Raw genomic sequence first — 16552 nt, 5'->3', positions numbered from 1 at the left:
GAAAAGTCCAAGTTCGCCGAAGGGTGCTTAGTAAATAGTGATGCCCTTTCTTGTACGATCCTCAGCTTGGAGTTCAAGTTGTACCGCTGGCAGTGGCTGTTGGTTTATGCCCTCATGCAGCCACGGATGAACTACCCAGGTGGTCTGTAAGGTTTGGCTGATGATGCCGGGTCGGCACTGAGGATGGCGAATTCTGTATCGACCCTATCATCATAGAGACGTAGACTTGGACTTGAAGAAGTCCGAATGAATAAATAACACCGCTGGCACGGCCTTCATTTGACCTCATTCTGCATTTTCTTCTTCTTCAATCAACCTCAGACATAGAACTTCCGAGAACAAGACCCTCTCCAAATCACCACACTCACCAACAACACCTTCTACTCCGTACTCACTACATTCATCATCATGGGTTCTATCACAGAGCATCCCCTCATCATCAACAAGCCTGCTGAGGGCATCTCATACTTCACACCAGCACAGGTTCCACCATCGGGGACAGCCAAAAACCCTCAATCCTCTGGTCATGCCGTCCCCAAATTATTTCAACCTCTCACCATCCGAGGCGTCACCTTTCAGAATCGTGTCTTCGTCTCTCCCATGTGTCAATACTCTGCTCAGGATGGTCATATGACGGAATGGCACGTCACACACATAGGGGGCATCGTGCAGCGCGGTCCTGGTCTCACCATTCTCGAAGCAACCTCGGTCACCCCAGAGGGAAGAATCACCCCTGAAGACAGTGGTCTCTGGAAAGACAGCCAGAAGGAGCCTCTGCGGAGAATCGTCGAGTTTGCCCACAGCCAGGGTCAGAAGATTGGTATCCAGATCGGTCATGCTGGACGAAAGGCTAGCACTGTCGCTCCCTGGCTGAGTATGGGAAATGTTGCCTTGGAAGAAGCCAACGGATGGCCAGACGAGACTGTTGCCCCAAGTGCCATTGCCTTCCAACCAACATACACCAACCCCAAAGAATTGACCATCGAGGGCATTCAACAAATCAAAGATGCGTTTGTCGCCACGGCAAAGAGAGCCATTGACGTCGGATTTGATGTCATTGAACTCCATGGTGCCCACGGGTACCTGATGCACGAATTCTTGAGCCCAGTCAGCAACAAACGAACCGATCAATACGGTGGCTCATTTGAAAACAGAACTCGCTTCATCCGGGAAACCACAGAAGCAGTTCGAGCAGCCATCCCCAAAGACACGCCACTATTCTTCCGCATCAGCGCCGACGACTGGCTATCAGGACAAGAAGACTTCCCCGAAAGCTGGACCGTCGACGACACCGTCAAGCTGGCACCGATCCTACAAGAGCTAGGCGTTGATCTATTGGATGTTAGCTCAGGTGGAATCCATCCGGCGCAGAAAATCAAGGGCGGACCAGGCTACCAAGTCCCCTTTGCCAAAGCCGTCAAGGACAAAGTCGGTGACTCTCTCGCCGTCACGGCAGTCGGCTCCATCAGCGAAGGCAAACAAGCATCCGAGATCGTCGACCTTGCAGGTCTGGATGCGGTGTTCGTTGGGCGTTATTTCCAGAAGAACCCGGGCCTGATCTGGACGTTTGCTGAAGACCTCAATGTCGAGATTCACGTGGCACATCAGATCTCGTGGGGTTTCGGTGGGCGTGCCGGTGGGAAGAATAAGGCACCTCAGAAGTCTGCAAGATAGATGCTGTTTGTGCTATGAATACCTACGACATACGGATAGAGATGTAGTGTAATGGAGGACGGAGTACGGAGTTGGGAAAGAAAGGCAAGCGATGAGTGCCCAGGTGGCTGTGTATTGTATTGATTAGATGGAGGAAGGTACCCCCGGCATGAGTGGTACTGAACATAGCATGTTTGTGAAGTAATCAATAAAGAAGCCTGACTGCAGCTATGTATGCAGGCACAGATGATGTATCTCACAATCCTATTAATATCTCAGATGCCTACGAGTACGAAAACATATCATCTCCGTCCATGGAATTGTCTCACGTGTACACTGCATAAAGACTCGCAGCCCATACGAGGTACGGACACCACAGGAGGATTTTATGCACCAGTTTGTGTTTGGATGGCCTGGACAAAGGATCGAATCGACAGGCTTCCAACGGGTTCCTGCATGAGCCGATCTCTGATTACAGGGGGTTGGCGCCAATAAGACCACCGCAAAGCGACCCATCGTGTGTTTGAGGATAAGCCTTCTGGGGCTCTCTAGGGCGCCTCAGGCCTAGCGTTGTTTGGGATTCGTGTCCCTGACGGGGCCTGCAGGGTTTCGTCAATGGCTTCCAATGCTTGTGTCACTTTCTTCGACTTCTTCTCTTGACTGGGGTGCCTAGGCCCCCTTCGGCCCTACAACTGACTCCCTAAAACAGGCCGAGGGGCCCCCTCCGGCGTTCCTTAGGCGGCTTTGGCCCTTCTACCGTTCAAGGCTCATCTGACCCGATCTTGATCTCGTGTCTGACCCTTTCCGCTTCACCTTCTTCACTCCAATCCTATTCATCGCCGACCTTCACACATTCTTTGACGACTCCTGTATCAGTTTCTTCTCATTCACTAAGACCACTTTCGAGTCATTATTGTTCGCTCCCATCGCAGTACCTGCACTTGCATCTGCATCGACGCTTGATCCGCCCGTGATCCATTCTCTCTTTTTGTGGCTTGTTCACATCCAACCTTCCTTGTCTCCCCTACGCTTTGTCCTCTCCACCACGAACGACACCTTGACGGCTGTCCGACGCCTGCGTCTGGGCCCTCAACAACATCATCGCCATTTTCGACTGTTGTGGATAGCTTGACCAAGGAAAAGGAGGTCACATTTTCACCTCCCTTGACAGCGACACTCGACGACCTCACTTTTCATTCCTCAACATCTTTCATCAACATCCAGAAGCGATGCAATAAGGCTATTTCAGACAAAGATCGCGTACATGAAGAGCAATTGAGCAGGCCTCTTGTCATACCTTTTGCACTTTGAGCAGCGGTTGAACCGTGCTCGTGCCACCACCGCCACCTTTCAACATAAACACCGGCCATCTTGTGCCTCGCCTCTCATTAAACCACACATTTCAAAGGGCTTGCCTGGTTGCAGCCTATCCTATCTACACTTAACAATTTCTCCTCTCTAGTACCACCAACATGCCCTGTTGCGGTGGTCAACGAGAGAAATATGGCAATCTTGCGGTCGAGCAGAAATGGGATTATATTGTGTGTCACCATCAAGGGAATTAATTTCTTATTGGCTGTTACTGACCTGATTGCAGAATCTTGACGAGTTCAAGTCCAACTCATGCTGGACCTTCTTCGCTTATGGCTATTTGATTGTCATGTTCATAGTCTCCATTTCCGTCTACGCCGTTGATTCCTTTACCGCTGTCAACCTCCTTGTATTCGACAAATGGGCCGGCCAGATTAAACCCGAGATTCCTTTGAACATATCCCGATGGATCTTTGCCGGATGTATTATTCTATCATTCATCTTACTTGCATATCGATGGATTCGCGCCATTAGGGTAATGAAACAAGGAGGTGTCGCCAAAAGTTATCTGGACCCATTGGCCGTCCGAGTTCAATGTATTCGATGGGGGAAAGCAAGAGGCTGGAAACGATTTCTGGTCTTCGCCGAACTGACAAAAAGTCGAAAAGGTGCAGACTACGTCGCATTGTTCACCTACTTCTCCTTTGAAGCCTGGCTTCGAATCGTTTTCGCCGAAGGTCCCAGACAGGTCGTCAATGCCATCACCCTGTACTCGGTCATGAGATTGAACCTCATTCCTGAAGGTGAACATGCTGCACCAAAGGGTCAGTCTCCAGTCGCACAGTTCTTCGTCAATATTGGAGTACTTGCCAGCAAAAACAATCTCCAAGCCGTCATTTTGTTCGGTATGCTATGGACACTCCTCATCTGGGTTCTGTCTGTGCTCAGTCTGATCATCTCCATCATTCTATACCTGGTCTTTCTCTGGCATCATATTCCTTCAGATGCGGGCGGTTTAGGCGGATACTGTCGACAGAAGATTAATCGAAGAATGGATCGAGTGGTCAAAGTCAAAGTGGACAAGGCTTTGAAGAAAGAAAATGAATTACGTGCTCGAGAAGAAGCAAAGGCTGCAAGGGCAGGCTTGGATATCAAGAAACAACCCACTCTTCCCAACCTGGGAGATGATGGATACGACACTGATTCCTTCTCTGGTCTATCTCGACAAACTACTATGACAACCTTGCCCGAATATTCGTCTCGATTGGGCACGAACTCGACCAACAGCTCTACACCAACATTGCCAACTTTACCGAATATCTCAGAACGGCCTCCAATGCCAACCAGGACGACCACGCATGGCTCCGCGGCATCTTGGTCAAGCTACCATTCGAATGCACCATTGATGAGCGGAGCTGCAGATATGGGATATTCGCCAGACCGAGCGCAGACTCCTAATGGTGATGGCAATGGTCAATGGGCTGGACGACCATTGGCAAACCGAAGTTTCACCGGTCTCTCACAGCCTCCCCAACGATCATTCAGTCCAGCGTTACCCAGACCAGGCACAGCTCAATCAGATCGAAATGGGCCAGCTTATCCCATGGACCCACTTCCACGACCAGGCACAAGTATGTCGAATAGTTCACGCAGCCGACAGCCGTCTGACTCGATTGGTACACTACCATACCCAGACGATCGAGGGTCGATGGGTTCTGGCACGAGCTTTGATAACCCTTATGAAAGCAATGGTCGTCGAACACCAGCAGCAGCGATGGGCCCATCCTTCGCTGGTATTCCTGAAGAGACAGGCCGAATGTCTCCCTTACCAGGACCTCAATATCAGGGACCCCCTCCAATGCGAGGTTATCCTGATCGATCTTTCACACCTAATGGCAGCGGTCCACCGAGGAGTATGACGCCTAATGGTAATGGACCCTTTGCGAGAAGTATGACTCCCAGTGGTAATGGTGGTCCACCTCGGAGCATGACGCCTGTAGGAAATCCCACACTTCCTCGATTGCAAACCTCACAAACAGCCGGGGGATATATGCCATATTCGGCGGAGCCCCGGTCTGGAACACCAGCATCATCAATTCCTCCAAGCTCTACTGTGCGGATGGTGGCACCTAGTCGAACTTACAGCCCTTTTGAACAAGGCGGAGCTCCTCGTGGTGTTGCACCCTACCCACAAGACAATCGAGCACCTCCACAGCGACAGGACAGTGGAGTAGATGATATATTAAATCACTATTGAAGGAGGAATAAAACTTGTGAACTCCTTTTCTGAGCACAATGATGAACCATAATGATGATTGTCAGGAGCGACTAGCTTGCCCATGGGTAGGAATCTAGCTAGTGGCCAGACCTTGTAATATGAATACAATGTCTCCTTTGAACGCAGCCCGATATGCCCGCACGAAGTGACTTGAAGTAGTGATTTGATACTCGTAGCCATGAGGCAAAAGCAGTAACTACTCGTAGCTGAGTGTGAGTGAGGCTCTGTGAAAGTATTATTAGCGGTCCAATTCGAGCAATTCCGATTGGGTCGGGTTGGGTCTGGCAAAGCATGCATGCATGCCTGAACAACGCAGCGACTGTGACTTCCAGGATCCCAAGCACCGTTCGAAAGGCGGATGAATCGTGTTGGCTTTGCAAATGAATGTCCACTATTATGAATCTCAAGTACCTAAGCTACCTACCTTAAGGTGGTCTTTTTGACGTACTACAATTAAGTTATTGTATCCACACCTCATGTTGCCTTCAAGGTTCTATAGAGCCTGAGGGCGGCTCCATGCCTCCCATCGTATTGCGATTGCTTGTCCTGCCCGTGTACCAACAGTGACTTCTAACTAGGTACCTAGAGATTAGACTCACGACCTGAAACACCCGATTTCAGGACCTCTGTGGTATTGAAATAGTACCACAGATTGCCGTCCAGATTGCCGGGGTCCCATTTCTTGCCGGTCGAGGCGCGAACGGGATAGACTTCCCACGTCTTGCTGTCCGGGCTTCCGGTCGCGAGTTGGATCGTGGCCCAGCCGACGAGCGAGTCGGGCTTTGGCGGGCTGCCTCTCTGCCACGACACCCGCGGGTCGATGATCCAGGATACGGTCCTGTTACCCCCTTGTTTCTCGCCTTCTAAACTATTGGCTGCACGCCCAGGAAGGGTTGGGTCAGCAAGCATAACTCGACAGCGTTTTTTTTCTTCATTGTTGCGAAAGGGACTTGAAGGGGACGACTTGGAATTGGAAAAAAAAACTGGGTCGCTTACTGAACAATGCGCCTTCCACGGCGCCAGAGAGAAGCGCTTTGGGGGTATTGGGTTGCTCGACTCGGCCTTTGGCGAGGATTGACTTGCTATTTGTGGGCCATGCATATGCCCAGGTCTCTGATTTCTTCCCTATGTTCCCAATAATATATACCTCTGTCATGGTGGTGGAAGCAGTAGCTGATGGGGAGTAGAGATATGGGGTTTTTTTTTCTCTGAGTCAAACTCTCTCAAGCTGAGACGATGGGAGAGTTCAAGCAGCCTGGCTCTCGTTCAGCGAGGCCGGGGCACATATCTATATATCCTGGCCCTCGGTCTGTTGGTCTGTTGCTCCGCGCTCTGGACTTTCCTGGACGCATTGCGTGACTGTCGTGGCTGGCTGAAAAAGGCCGAGTTGGCAAAGGAAGGAATCCTCATTCACTCAAGATCTGGGATGTTGGCCGGGTCCTGTACGAGATGTAGCTGCTCCCAAAATGTAGCTTTCGGACTAAAGGTGTTCTGGCCTGGTCTATATCTGCTCTCAGAATGCTCAATCCGGGAAAGGCTAAGCACAAACAAGCACGAACAAGCTTCAGGCATATCCTTTAGGCATGAGAATACCTCGCCTGCCTGAAGCGGAATGCCGATCTGGCATCGTGGAGCTAAGCAATTGGTTGATGAAGCTAAGCAGCTGAACCCGAACGGAAAAGCTATCTGCAGTCTGCAGTACCGAGGGCACCAGAGGCTGAGGAACATGGATGGTCGCATAATGCAACTGGGTTTCAGCTGAGACTTGCAAGTACCTCGTATCCAAAGCTGAATAGCATACCTAGGTCCAGAACGATTGGAGGTCGTCGATGCGGGGTATCTGTGCATCACAACGCCACCTGAGGAATTGCAGTCGGTGGCCTCGCACGACTTTAGGGATGTTGATGATCAAATCGGTCATGCTCCTGAGTGGTGAGAGCAATTGGATAAATGAAAAATGGTGGCTGGGAATGTCATTGGCAGATGTTCCCGACACCACAGTGCTTTCCCTGAGATCCAACCGATTTGGGCTCAATTTTCAACAAGATCAACCGTGCTAGGCTTGATTTCCCATGGGAGCTCTGGCAGCTGTGGTACTGTCAAGTGCTGAAGCTTGCGCTGGTTCTAGGACGTTCGCAGCCACTGTGACGCTAGTACTCGGTAGTCCGCAATACGCAGCGAGCAACCTCTGATACCCATGGTGAATTTTGCTTTACCCATGTATTGTCCATCGGATTCAAAGATTTCTCATCCGCCCACTCTGGAGACCTCAAGCGAGGTATGCTCTCATTGCTTGGAGGAAATGTCAAGGCGCGGCGCTTTGAGTAATGGATGTGCTCGTGCCTGATGATGGGATCCCAAGCGAATTTGATCTTTGGAATGTCTCTGTATGTGATTCGCTGAGCGAGTGTGCCTGGACAAGCGGCCTCTGCCCTTTGGAGCCATTTATTACGGTGCAGAGAAATGGCAAGGATTGCTATCCTCACCTCAAATTGCACCGCCTTAGAGCTTTCGGATGTGGTAATCGACACAGAGGGAAGGTTGGGCCGTACTCTGTAGATCAGACGTGGATCCTGCCTGATCCTTGTCATTGATTCATTTGTATTGCGCCCACCATTTGTGTGCGTCCCGCAATACGAAAAGTAGCGGTGCGGACATTGATATTGTGTTGATGCAGCCCATGTAGCAGCACTGGATTTGCGAAGGCCGTCTAATCCTGGTAAAGCACCCTTGAAGCTTGGGATTGGCCGGAGCTTTCGTCAGTAGTCGGGACGGTAATGCAGCAGCTGATCCATATACGAGGTACATGTCTACACTGAAAGACATCGAAGTCTGACCAGGTGGAGATGGCGTTGTCCAGACGCTGTGAGTCATTTTCCGGGTGTTGGAAAACCTGACAGAGAGAGCGACAAATATTCTGAGCTCGAGTGTCTCGCTCCGCCTCCCCGACCGACGCCCCCAGATATCTGATCAGACCGACTACTCGAGGCACTTGAATCGAGACCGAAGACGCCAAGTTCGAAGAGATCAGGCTGGGCATTTGGTGAGGCTGTTATTTCATTTCCATGGAGTAATTGAAGCAGCGTGTCTGCCAGACAGCCTGCTGGAATCGAAATGTTCATGGGCCATGAAGTGCGAAAGTATGAGATGTTGGCAAGGGAAAACCGTCAGACAAGCAACCAACTCGAACACTACGACAAGGTGATGACTCTCCTACGCAGTAGTGGACGATTCGGTCAGTCTTCATGCTAACCTCTCACCTTGTGGGAACTACCTAGGTAGGTATGGAGTACGGAGGTCTACATAGACTTCAAAGCGGCACTGGTGTAGACGACCTCGGGTATATCTGTAGCCCGCAGTGTTACGAAAAAATAAGTTGAAAAGGTCGAGAGTAAAATGTACCTTGTAAATGAGGTCCAAGCTTACCTATGAAGTCGTAGCTCAATGGTCTTAGATAGGAAAATTGATCGAGGCTTTAGTTAAAATTACCCATGTAGTTAGTTAAGAACGAGATCCCCCTTAACCCCTCTTGTTAGAACGAAGCCTTTGTGAGATTATTAAAAAAAAAGGAGTACTAATAGGTTTAGTGCGTTTATTTATTATGATTCAAAGGAGCAGAATCATGAGCTATTTACCTACGAAGTAGGTACTTGGGTGGTTAATATACTCAGGTAGGTAATTAACTAGGTACTCTTAGAAGACCAGTATCAGTCCAGTGCCAGTGGTGTGATGATCCGTCGAAAATAACAGGGGTTCAAATATATAAACTCCGATTGGCTGAGTCTAGCAAAGCGTCCCAGCTCTCAATATTAATGCAGTGACTTTCTCGATACAGTACAGGATCCCATCTCAACCAACGGCCACAGCTTCAAGACTGGTGAACCTACACCCGGAGGCACCACCATGCTTCCTGTTTCCGGATTCAATCGAGCTCTCAACGAGGCCGCTCCGGCACTCTCACGTCGCTTCTTCTCCTGCAGCGGCCGACTCCAATGCGGGCTGCGCTCGGACGGGCAGGCGCAGGTGCGGGCCACCCGTAAGGCTCAGCTGGGTATAAGACAGTTCGGCACGACTCTCTCAACGATGTCTAGATCTTCTTGCGCGGGAAAACCTACGCCGTACCCTGCCACTCTCCTGAAATCGAAGCGAACTACCACTCCGCAGTCGGGGTGGACTAGGGCTTTTTCTACGTCTTTAAGATCAAGATCTACCGCTTCGGCAGCGACGGTCGAGACTATTGCCGATGCAGCAAAGAGTGAGAGAGGCAAAGGTTCGTCTTTTCCGAAGACGTCGACCAAAACCGTGGCGTATTGGCTCTTGGGAAGTGCGGCTAGTGTGTTTGGAATCGTCGTCTTTGGTGGACTGACGCGGTTGACTGAGTCTGGGTGAGTCTGCTTTCGAATGCCTCAATAATACATGGAACTAATCTTTTCATGAACAGCCTCAGTATCACCGAATGGAAACCTGTCACCGGCTCTCTCCCTCCACGCTCCCAGGAAGACTGGGAATCCGAATTTGCCAAATACCGATCCTCCCCCGAATTCAAGATCCTCAATTCTCGCATGACATTGGAAGAGTTCAAGAGTATATACTGGATGGAATGGATACATCGTCTGTGGGGACGCTTCGTGGGTCTCAGTTTCGTGCTCCCCGCTGTCTACTTCGTCGCCAGGCGCAAGGTCTCCAAACCCATGGCGTGGAGACTCTTCGGCATTGCTGGTTTGATCGGCTTTCAAGGCTTTATTGGCTGGTGGATGGTCAAATCTGGGCTGAAGGATGACCTGTTTGCGTCTGGTCAACATCCTCGAGTTAGCCAGTACCGGCTTACGGCTCACCTTGGGGCGGCTTTCGTCTGTTATGTGGCCATGCTCTGGAACGGTCTAAGTATCTTGCGCACTAATAAGCTCCTCTCACAACCGGCCGAAACGTCCTCATCCATCTTGGCTCAGCTCCGCAACCCAACCCTCAACGCGTTCAAGCGCTCTGTTGGTGGTCTCGCAGCATTGGTTTTCATCACCGCCATGTCAGGTGGGCTGGTCGCCGGCCTCGACGCCGGATTGATCTACAACGAATTTCCCTACATGGGTTTAGGATTGACACCTCCCAAGTCCGAGCTCTTCGACAAATTCTACTCCCACACCGAAGACAACAGTGATCTGATCTGGCGCAATTTCCTTGAAAATCCCAGTTTGGTGCAACTTGACCACCGCATTCTCGCAACCACGACGTTCTCAACTGTCATGGCCATGTTCGCGTGGACCAAGTACTCTCCGCAGTTGAAGGCCGCGCTACCTCGTGCAGCGGCCAAGGGCATGCATGGCGTGGTCGGGTTCGTCTGGCTGCAGGTGATCTTGGGCATTACGACACTACTATACCTGGTCCCGACCCATTTGGCCAGCACACATCAGGCAGGATCTCTTGCTCTGTTGACCTGGACGATTGTGCTCGGTTCGCGAGTCTGGCTTCCGTCCGCGGCGGTCCAGAAGATCGTGGCAGAGCGGATGAGAGCTGCCGTGGCCGCGGGCAGCCAGGCACAAATCGCTAGGGCGGGCGCTCAGTCTGCGCTTCTGAAGGAGACAACCACCGGGACGGCGAATGCGCATGTGGCCGGTACACTTGCAGCTGGTGGTGCTGGTCTATTGCCTCTAGGATTGTGGGTTGTGAGTAATAGTGAGACGGTCAAGCAGCAGGAACTCGATACTGTGGGAAAGGCACAGGTTGAGTTCTTGCAGAGGCAGTCGGGGAAGAGTGAGAGATCTGTATGAGTACTACCTAACTAGACAATTGTATATATTATGGGAAGAACAGGAATCACTTTCCACTCTCAAGTTTATAAGATCTCGCAAGGCTGGTGCTTGAATCCTACTGTAGCAGTGCCCCTCATCAACCTCGCAAGGGCATGAGTCATTGAAAATTCAGGACACAAAAGTCATGAGTCAAAATTCATGGCCATATTCACATCCCACTTTAAAGAACCACCAGCACCAGGACAAGCCCTTTTTCTCACCATACACCTTCTCAGGACTCACAGAAGTCCCTCAATCTTGTCTGGTCGACAATTTGCTCACAATATCCACAAATATGGCGGATGCAGGCGCATCTCTGGCGCAGGACACTGCCAACTTGCATTTGGACGAGGTCACGGGCGAGAAGGTCTCCAAGTCCGAATTGAAGAAGAGACAGAAGCAGAGACAGACTGAGGCCAAGAAGAAGGAAAAGGCGGCTGCTGCACCACCCAAGCCGGAAAAGAAGGCCGCAAATGCAGAGCTTGACGAGAGCAATCTCAACCCCAATGTGAGTTCCAACCTACGAGACATTGGATCTTTAGGTCGCTAACGTGAGTCATTCCACGACAGCAATATTTCGAAATCCGCAGTGGACGTGTCAACCGCCTGCGCGAGACCAAGCAACCCAACCCGTATCCTCACAAGTTCCAAGTGAACACGGACCTGCGATCGTTCACGGAAGAATATGGCAGCTTGAAGCCCGGCGAGCACAAGAAAGATGTCGAGATCCGCGTGGCCGGCCGTGTCTATACCAAGCGAGCGTCTGGAGCGAAGCTCGTCTTCTACGACATCCGTGGTGCAGGGACCAAGATCCAGATCATGTGCCAGTCACAGGAGGCCGCCGGCGAGGTCAGCTTCGAGGCCCAACATGAGCATCTACGCCGTGGAGACATCATTGGCATCATTGGCTATCCTGGTCGCACTGCACCCAAGAACCGTCCCAACGAGGGTGAACTATCCGTCTTTGCTCGTGAGGTTATTCTCCTCACGCCCTGCTTGCATCAGATCCCCTCAGAGCATTTCGGTCTGCAGGATGTGGAGACACGATTCCGCCAGCGTTATCTCGATCTCATCATGAACGACAAGTCGAGACAGATTTTGATCACTCGTGCCAAGATCATCACCTACATCCGGAATTACTTCGACTCGAATGGCTTCGTGGAGGTCGAGACCCCGATGATGAATTCTATTGCTGGAGGCGCTACAGCCAAGCCCTTCGTCACGCACATCAACGAGTACAAGCAAGACATGTTCATGCGAATTGCACCCGAGTTGTATCTCAAGATGCTTGTCGTTGGGGGTATCGACCGTGTGTACGAGCTAGGCAAGCAGTTCCGCAACGAAGGTGCCGATCTGACCCACAACCCGGAATTCACCACGTGCGAGTTCTACGAAGCCTACGCGGACGTCTACGATGTGATGAAGCGAACGGAAGATCTGGTGTCAGGTCTCGTCAAGCACGTCACGGGCTCCACCAAGACGACATTCCACACGCAAACCAATGAGGTCTACGAAGTTGACTGGTCGGCACCCTGGAAGCGCATCGAGATGATTCCGGCGCTGGAGGAAGCCACGGGGGAGAAATTCCCTCCGGGCGACCAGCTACACACGCAGGAGACGAACGAGTTCTTCAAGCGGGTGCTCAAGAAGGTCAACGTGACGTGCTCGCCACCGGAGACCAACGCGCGCATGCTCGACAAGCTGGTCGGCGAGTTCATCGAGGAGAAGTGCGTCAACCCGACCTTCATCACGGGCCATCCGCAGATGATGTCCCCGTTGGCCAAGTACCACCGCGAGCAGCCCGGCATCTGCGAGCGGTTCGAGGCGTTCGTGTGCAAGAAGGAGATTGTCAACGCTTACACGGAGTTGAACGACCCGTTCGACCAGCGCCTGCGGTTCGAAGAGCAGGCGCGCCAGAAGGCGCAGGGCGACGACGAGGCGCAGATGGTGGATGAGAATTTCTGCACGAGTCTGGAATTCGGCCTGCCTCCGACTGGCGGCTGGGGTATGGGTATCGATCGCGTCACCATGTTCTTGACCGACAATTACACCATTCGTGAGGTGTTGGCGTTCCCGTTCATGAAGGAGCAGACGACTACGAGCGGTGGCAAGGAGAAGGAGCTGGCGGCTGAGGTGGTGGGTGTTGAACCTTTGCCTGTCGAGGGAATCGGTGAGTTGATCTGACTTTGAGTGTTGTTGTTGTCCTATGATGCTGTACAGATACTGGCAGTGCGGTTTTGATTTGATGCCGTTCCCCGTTCCTTCTTCTCCGCGGCCCGCAAAGCAGGCTTGATTATGACTAATGATTGCGGTACAGAACATAAGTAACGGATCCTCTGACCAATGGACTATGACTAAGGCGGGTTCATGATGATATGGCTATCAAGAATGATACGACAGTTGACTGCAAGAGACGTGGAAAAGGCATTTACTTTTTCCTTTTGCTCTCCGGCAAGGCGAAATAAGACGTTGTAGTCTGAGTAAAATGTCTAGATTAACGACATCCGCGATCCAGTAACCACTCCTCGGTGGTTAAACACTTCCTCGTTCGGTACTAGTAATTGAAATTGCATTTGATCATCAGGATGAAAAGTACTCGCACTTAAGTGCTTGACGACTACCTGTGCTCGGGTCTTGAACGCAATCCTGTCGTCAGCTTTCTCGGCCCTCAAGATACAGTTACGAGTTCTACCAAAGCCCGTCCGGGAGCGGTCGGGTAAAAAGGCCCCCTGGAGGATGGGGGATCATCGATAACTTTGGATGATGCACATTAGCTCAGCTTTTTCCTTTTATTCATTGAACCTGGGTTGAGGGTGGTTGACCAGTTGGACGGTGCTGAGTCACCTCGTGGATGGTTATTCAGGAAAGCCCTGGTCGTGCCACATGGTGGTTTGGCTGGTTGATCTGGTTTCTGTCTGATTGGGATAGCCCCAGTGTCTCGTTGAGTGGTTCCGTCGAGTGCAATGATGACACAGCCTGGGAGGGAGGTAACTCGTAGCCTCTTCCTTCAGGTACGAGTATTAATCACGACTCGGTACTACGGGCTTGGACAGCCTAATGGGCCCGAACGGTGGACAGCGGACAGGCCCCGAATGATGCTGAAAGTGCAGCCGACTGGTGGGTTCCTCTTTCCCTCTGGGTTTTGTGCCCCTCCATGGTGTCGTTCTGGTGCCACTTTGGTGGGGTTGTTTTTTGGCACTGGGATACAACTCTCAACTCTTCACCTGAAAGCTGCTGCGCAAATCGTGGGATCCCAAGGCCGGCTGCAGAACCAGAAACTCAAGTTCGATCCCAATCATCCCCATCTGGCTTGCCAAAGGCTCCAAGGTGGTTTTTCGTAACGAACTAAGTAATCAACATATTTCCCTCAATTTCTTCTTCCTCTCCTTCTTTCCTTCCTTCTCTCTCTCTCTCCATCTCTTCAACCATTCGTGCCTCTCGTCTTTTTCGGTGCATTAGACAGAGACATCAATCTTCCATCTTCCCCCGCCGGACTTCTATACAACCACCCTTTACATCCCACCTTTCCACCTTCCAGAATTTATCCACCCCCAACACCGTCAACATGTCTCAAGCAGTGTAAGTTTTTCTTCTACTTCCAACCCATCCATCCTCAAAAGGGAGCAAACAACAGCAAATACAATCCAATCAGTCCCCAAGTGCTCTATGGCTGCTCTGTTCTTTCCTTAAAAAGTGACCCTCCATTGACCACCACAATGCTAACTCTAGTGCGCGACTGGCCAACCTCAAGGTTGGCTCTGCGCAGTCCGAACCCAGTGGTGATTTCGGTCTCATCGGCCTTGCCGTCATGGGCCAGAATTTGATTCTCAACGCTGCCGATCATGGCTTCACCGTGGTCGCCTTCAACCGAACCGTTTCCAAGGTCGACCGCTTCCTCGAGAACGAGGCAAAGGGTGAGTGGGACAATCCAGACCTACAGTTTTGTTGGCGGAAGAAAAAGGCAATAAACAAGAAATAGCATACTAAAGTATTTTTCCTTTCACAGGCAAATCCATCGTTGGCTCCCACTCCATCGAAGAGTTTGTCTCCAAGCTCAAGAAGCCCCGCCGTATCATGCTCTTGGTCATGGCCGGCCCAGCCGTCGATGATTTCATTGAGAAGCTGCTCCCATTCGTCGAGAAGGGAGATATCATCATCGACGGTGGAAACTCCCACTACCCAGACAGCAACCGCCGAACCAAGTATCTTGCTGAGAAGGGTCTCCGATTCGTCGGAACCGGTGTTTCCGGTGGTGAGGAAGGTGCTCGTTATGGTCCTTCTCTCATGCCTGGTGGTAACGAGGAAGCTTGGCCTTTCATCAAGGACGTCTTCCAGAGCATTGCTGCCAAGTCTGATGGTGAACCCTGCTGCGATTGGGTCGGTGACGAGGGTGCTGGTCACTACGTCAAGATGGTCCACAACGGTATTGAATATGGTGACATGCAGTTGATCTGCGAGGTAAGACATGACATAATTCCCACTTGTGATCCAGATCTGACTTTCAACCCTTCAGGCCTATGATGTTATGAAGCGTGGTCTTGGTATGAGCTACAAGGAGATGGGTGACGTCTTTGCCGAATGGAACAAGGGCGTCCTCGACTCCTTCTTGATCGAGATCACTCGTGATGTCCTACGCTACAACGATGATGATGGAACCCCACTTGTCGAGAAGATTCTCGACTCTGCTGGTCAAAAGGGTACCGGTAAATGGACTGCCATCAACGCTCTCGACCTTGGTATGCCTGTCACCTTGATTGGTGAGGCTGTCTTCGCTCGTTGCTTGTCCTCTATCAAGGAAGAGCGTGGTCGCGCTGCCAAGGTCCTTAAAGGACCCGAACCTAAATTCACTGGAGACCGAGCTCAATTCCTCAAGAACCTTGAGCAGGCTCTGTATGCCTCCAAGATCATTTCATATGCTCAAGGTTTCATGTTGATGCAAACTGCCGCCAAGCAGTATGGCTGGAAACTCAACAAGCCATCCATTGCTCTCATGTGGCGTGGTGGTTGTATCATCCGATCCGTCTTCTTGAAGGACATCACTGCTGCTTACCGCGCTGAGCCCGAGTTGGAGAATCTTCTGTTCAATGACTTCTTCAACAAGGCCATCCACAATGCTCAAGACGGATGGAGAGATGTCGTAGCCTTCTCTGTCAAGGCCGGTATCCCCACCCCTGCTTTCAGCACTGCCCTCGCCTTCTTCGACGGTTACCGCACCAAGGATCTCCCTGCCAATCTTCTCCAAGCTCAACGTGATTACTTCGGTGCCCACACCTTCCAGGTCAAGCCCGAGTATGTCAACGATAAATACAAGGCTGGTTCCTACACCCACGTCAACTGGACCGGTCGTGGAGGAAACATCTCTGCTTCCCAGTATAACGCATAATTGTGAGGTATTGCTCCGGACAGTTTCGAGATTATTCTCGACAAAAGTGGCTACATGTAACAGGCATGGGCTACAAAAGGTTATAATCAAAACCCAAATCAAAAGAAAGATCCACATGTGGATTTGTTGTTTGCGGCAAAC

The 16552-nt window shown here is 51.2% G+C and overlaps 6 protein-coding genes across 6 annotated transcripts; 5 read left to right on the top strand and 1 right to left on the bottom strand.

Moving 5' to 3' along the window:
• Window positions 1-408: 408 nt before the first annotated feature.
• Window positions 409-1674, top strand: LTR84_005961 (uncharacterized protein; the record flags this gene model as incomplete). Its single annotated transcript, XM_064849525.1, has 1 exon — window positions 409-1674. The coding sequence occupies one exon, from the start codon at window positions 409-411 to the stop codon at window positions 1672-1674; it is 1266 nt and encodes a 421-aa protein (XP_064703749.1).
• A 1451-nt stretch (window positions 1675-3125) lies between these two features.
• LTR84_005960 (uncharacterized protein) lies at window positions 3126-5221 on the top strand (the record flags this gene model as incomplete). The annotated part of the gene is made up of 2 exons (XM_064849524.1): window positions 3126-3194; window positions 3251-5221. The coding sequence occupies 2 exons, from the start codon at window positions 3126-3128 to the stop codon at window positions 5219-5221; spliced, it is 2040 nt and encodes a 679-aa protein (XP_064703748.1).
• A 603-nt stretch (window positions 5222-5824) lies between these two features.
• LTR84_005959 (uncharacterized protein) lies at window positions 5825-6398 on the bottom strand (the record flags this gene model as incomplete). The annotated part of the gene is made up of 2 exons (XM_064849523.1): window positions 5825-6153; window positions 6239-6398. 2 exons carry the CDS (start codon window positions 6396-6398, stop codon window positions 5825-5827), a joined length of 489 nt encoding a protein of 162 aa, XP_064703747.1.
• A 2747-nt stretch (window positions 6399-9145) lies between these two features.
• On the top strand, window positions 9146-11007 carry LTR84_005958 (uncharacterized protein; the record flags this gene model as incomplete). The annotated part of the gene is made up of 2 exons (XM_064849522.1): window positions 9146-9627; window positions 9684-11007. 2 exons carry the CDS (start codon window positions 9146-9148, stop codon window positions 11005-11007), a joined length of 1806 nt encoding a protein of 601 aa, XP_064703746.1.
• A 316-nt stretch (window positions 11008-11323) lies between these two features.
• Window positions 11324-13212, top strand: CLA4 (Protein kinase; the record flags this gene model as incomplete). The annotated part of the gene is made up of 2 exons (XM_064849521.1): window positions 11324-11536; window positions 11599-13212. 2 exons carry the CDS (start codon window positions 11324-11326, stop codon window positions 13210-13212), a joined length of 1827 nt encoding a protein of 608 aa, XP_064703745.1.
• Window positions 13213-14593: 1381 nt separating this feature from the next.
• GND1 (phosphogluconate dehydrogenase (decarboxylating) gnd1) lies at window positions 14594-16411 on the top strand (the record flags this gene model as incomplete). Its single annotated transcript, XM_064849520.1, has 4 exons — window positions 14594-14607; window positions 14758-14942; window positions 15035-15486; window positions 15542-16411. 4 exons carry the CDS (start codon window positions 14594-14596, stop codon window positions 16409-16411), a joined length of 1521 nt encoding a protein of 506 aa, XP_064703744.1.
• Window positions 16412-16552: the final 141 nt, after the last annotated feature.

Source organism: Exophiala bonariae (assembly GCF_035927105.1).
Source record: "Exophiala bonariae strain CCFEE 5792 chromosome Unknown scaffold_22, whole genome shotgun sequence".
NCBI lineage: Eukaryota > Fungi > Ascomycota > Eurotiomycetes > Chaetothyriales > Herpotrichiellaceae > Exophiala > Exophiala bonariae.
This window is presented reverse-complemented; position numbering and strand designations above follow the sequence as displayed.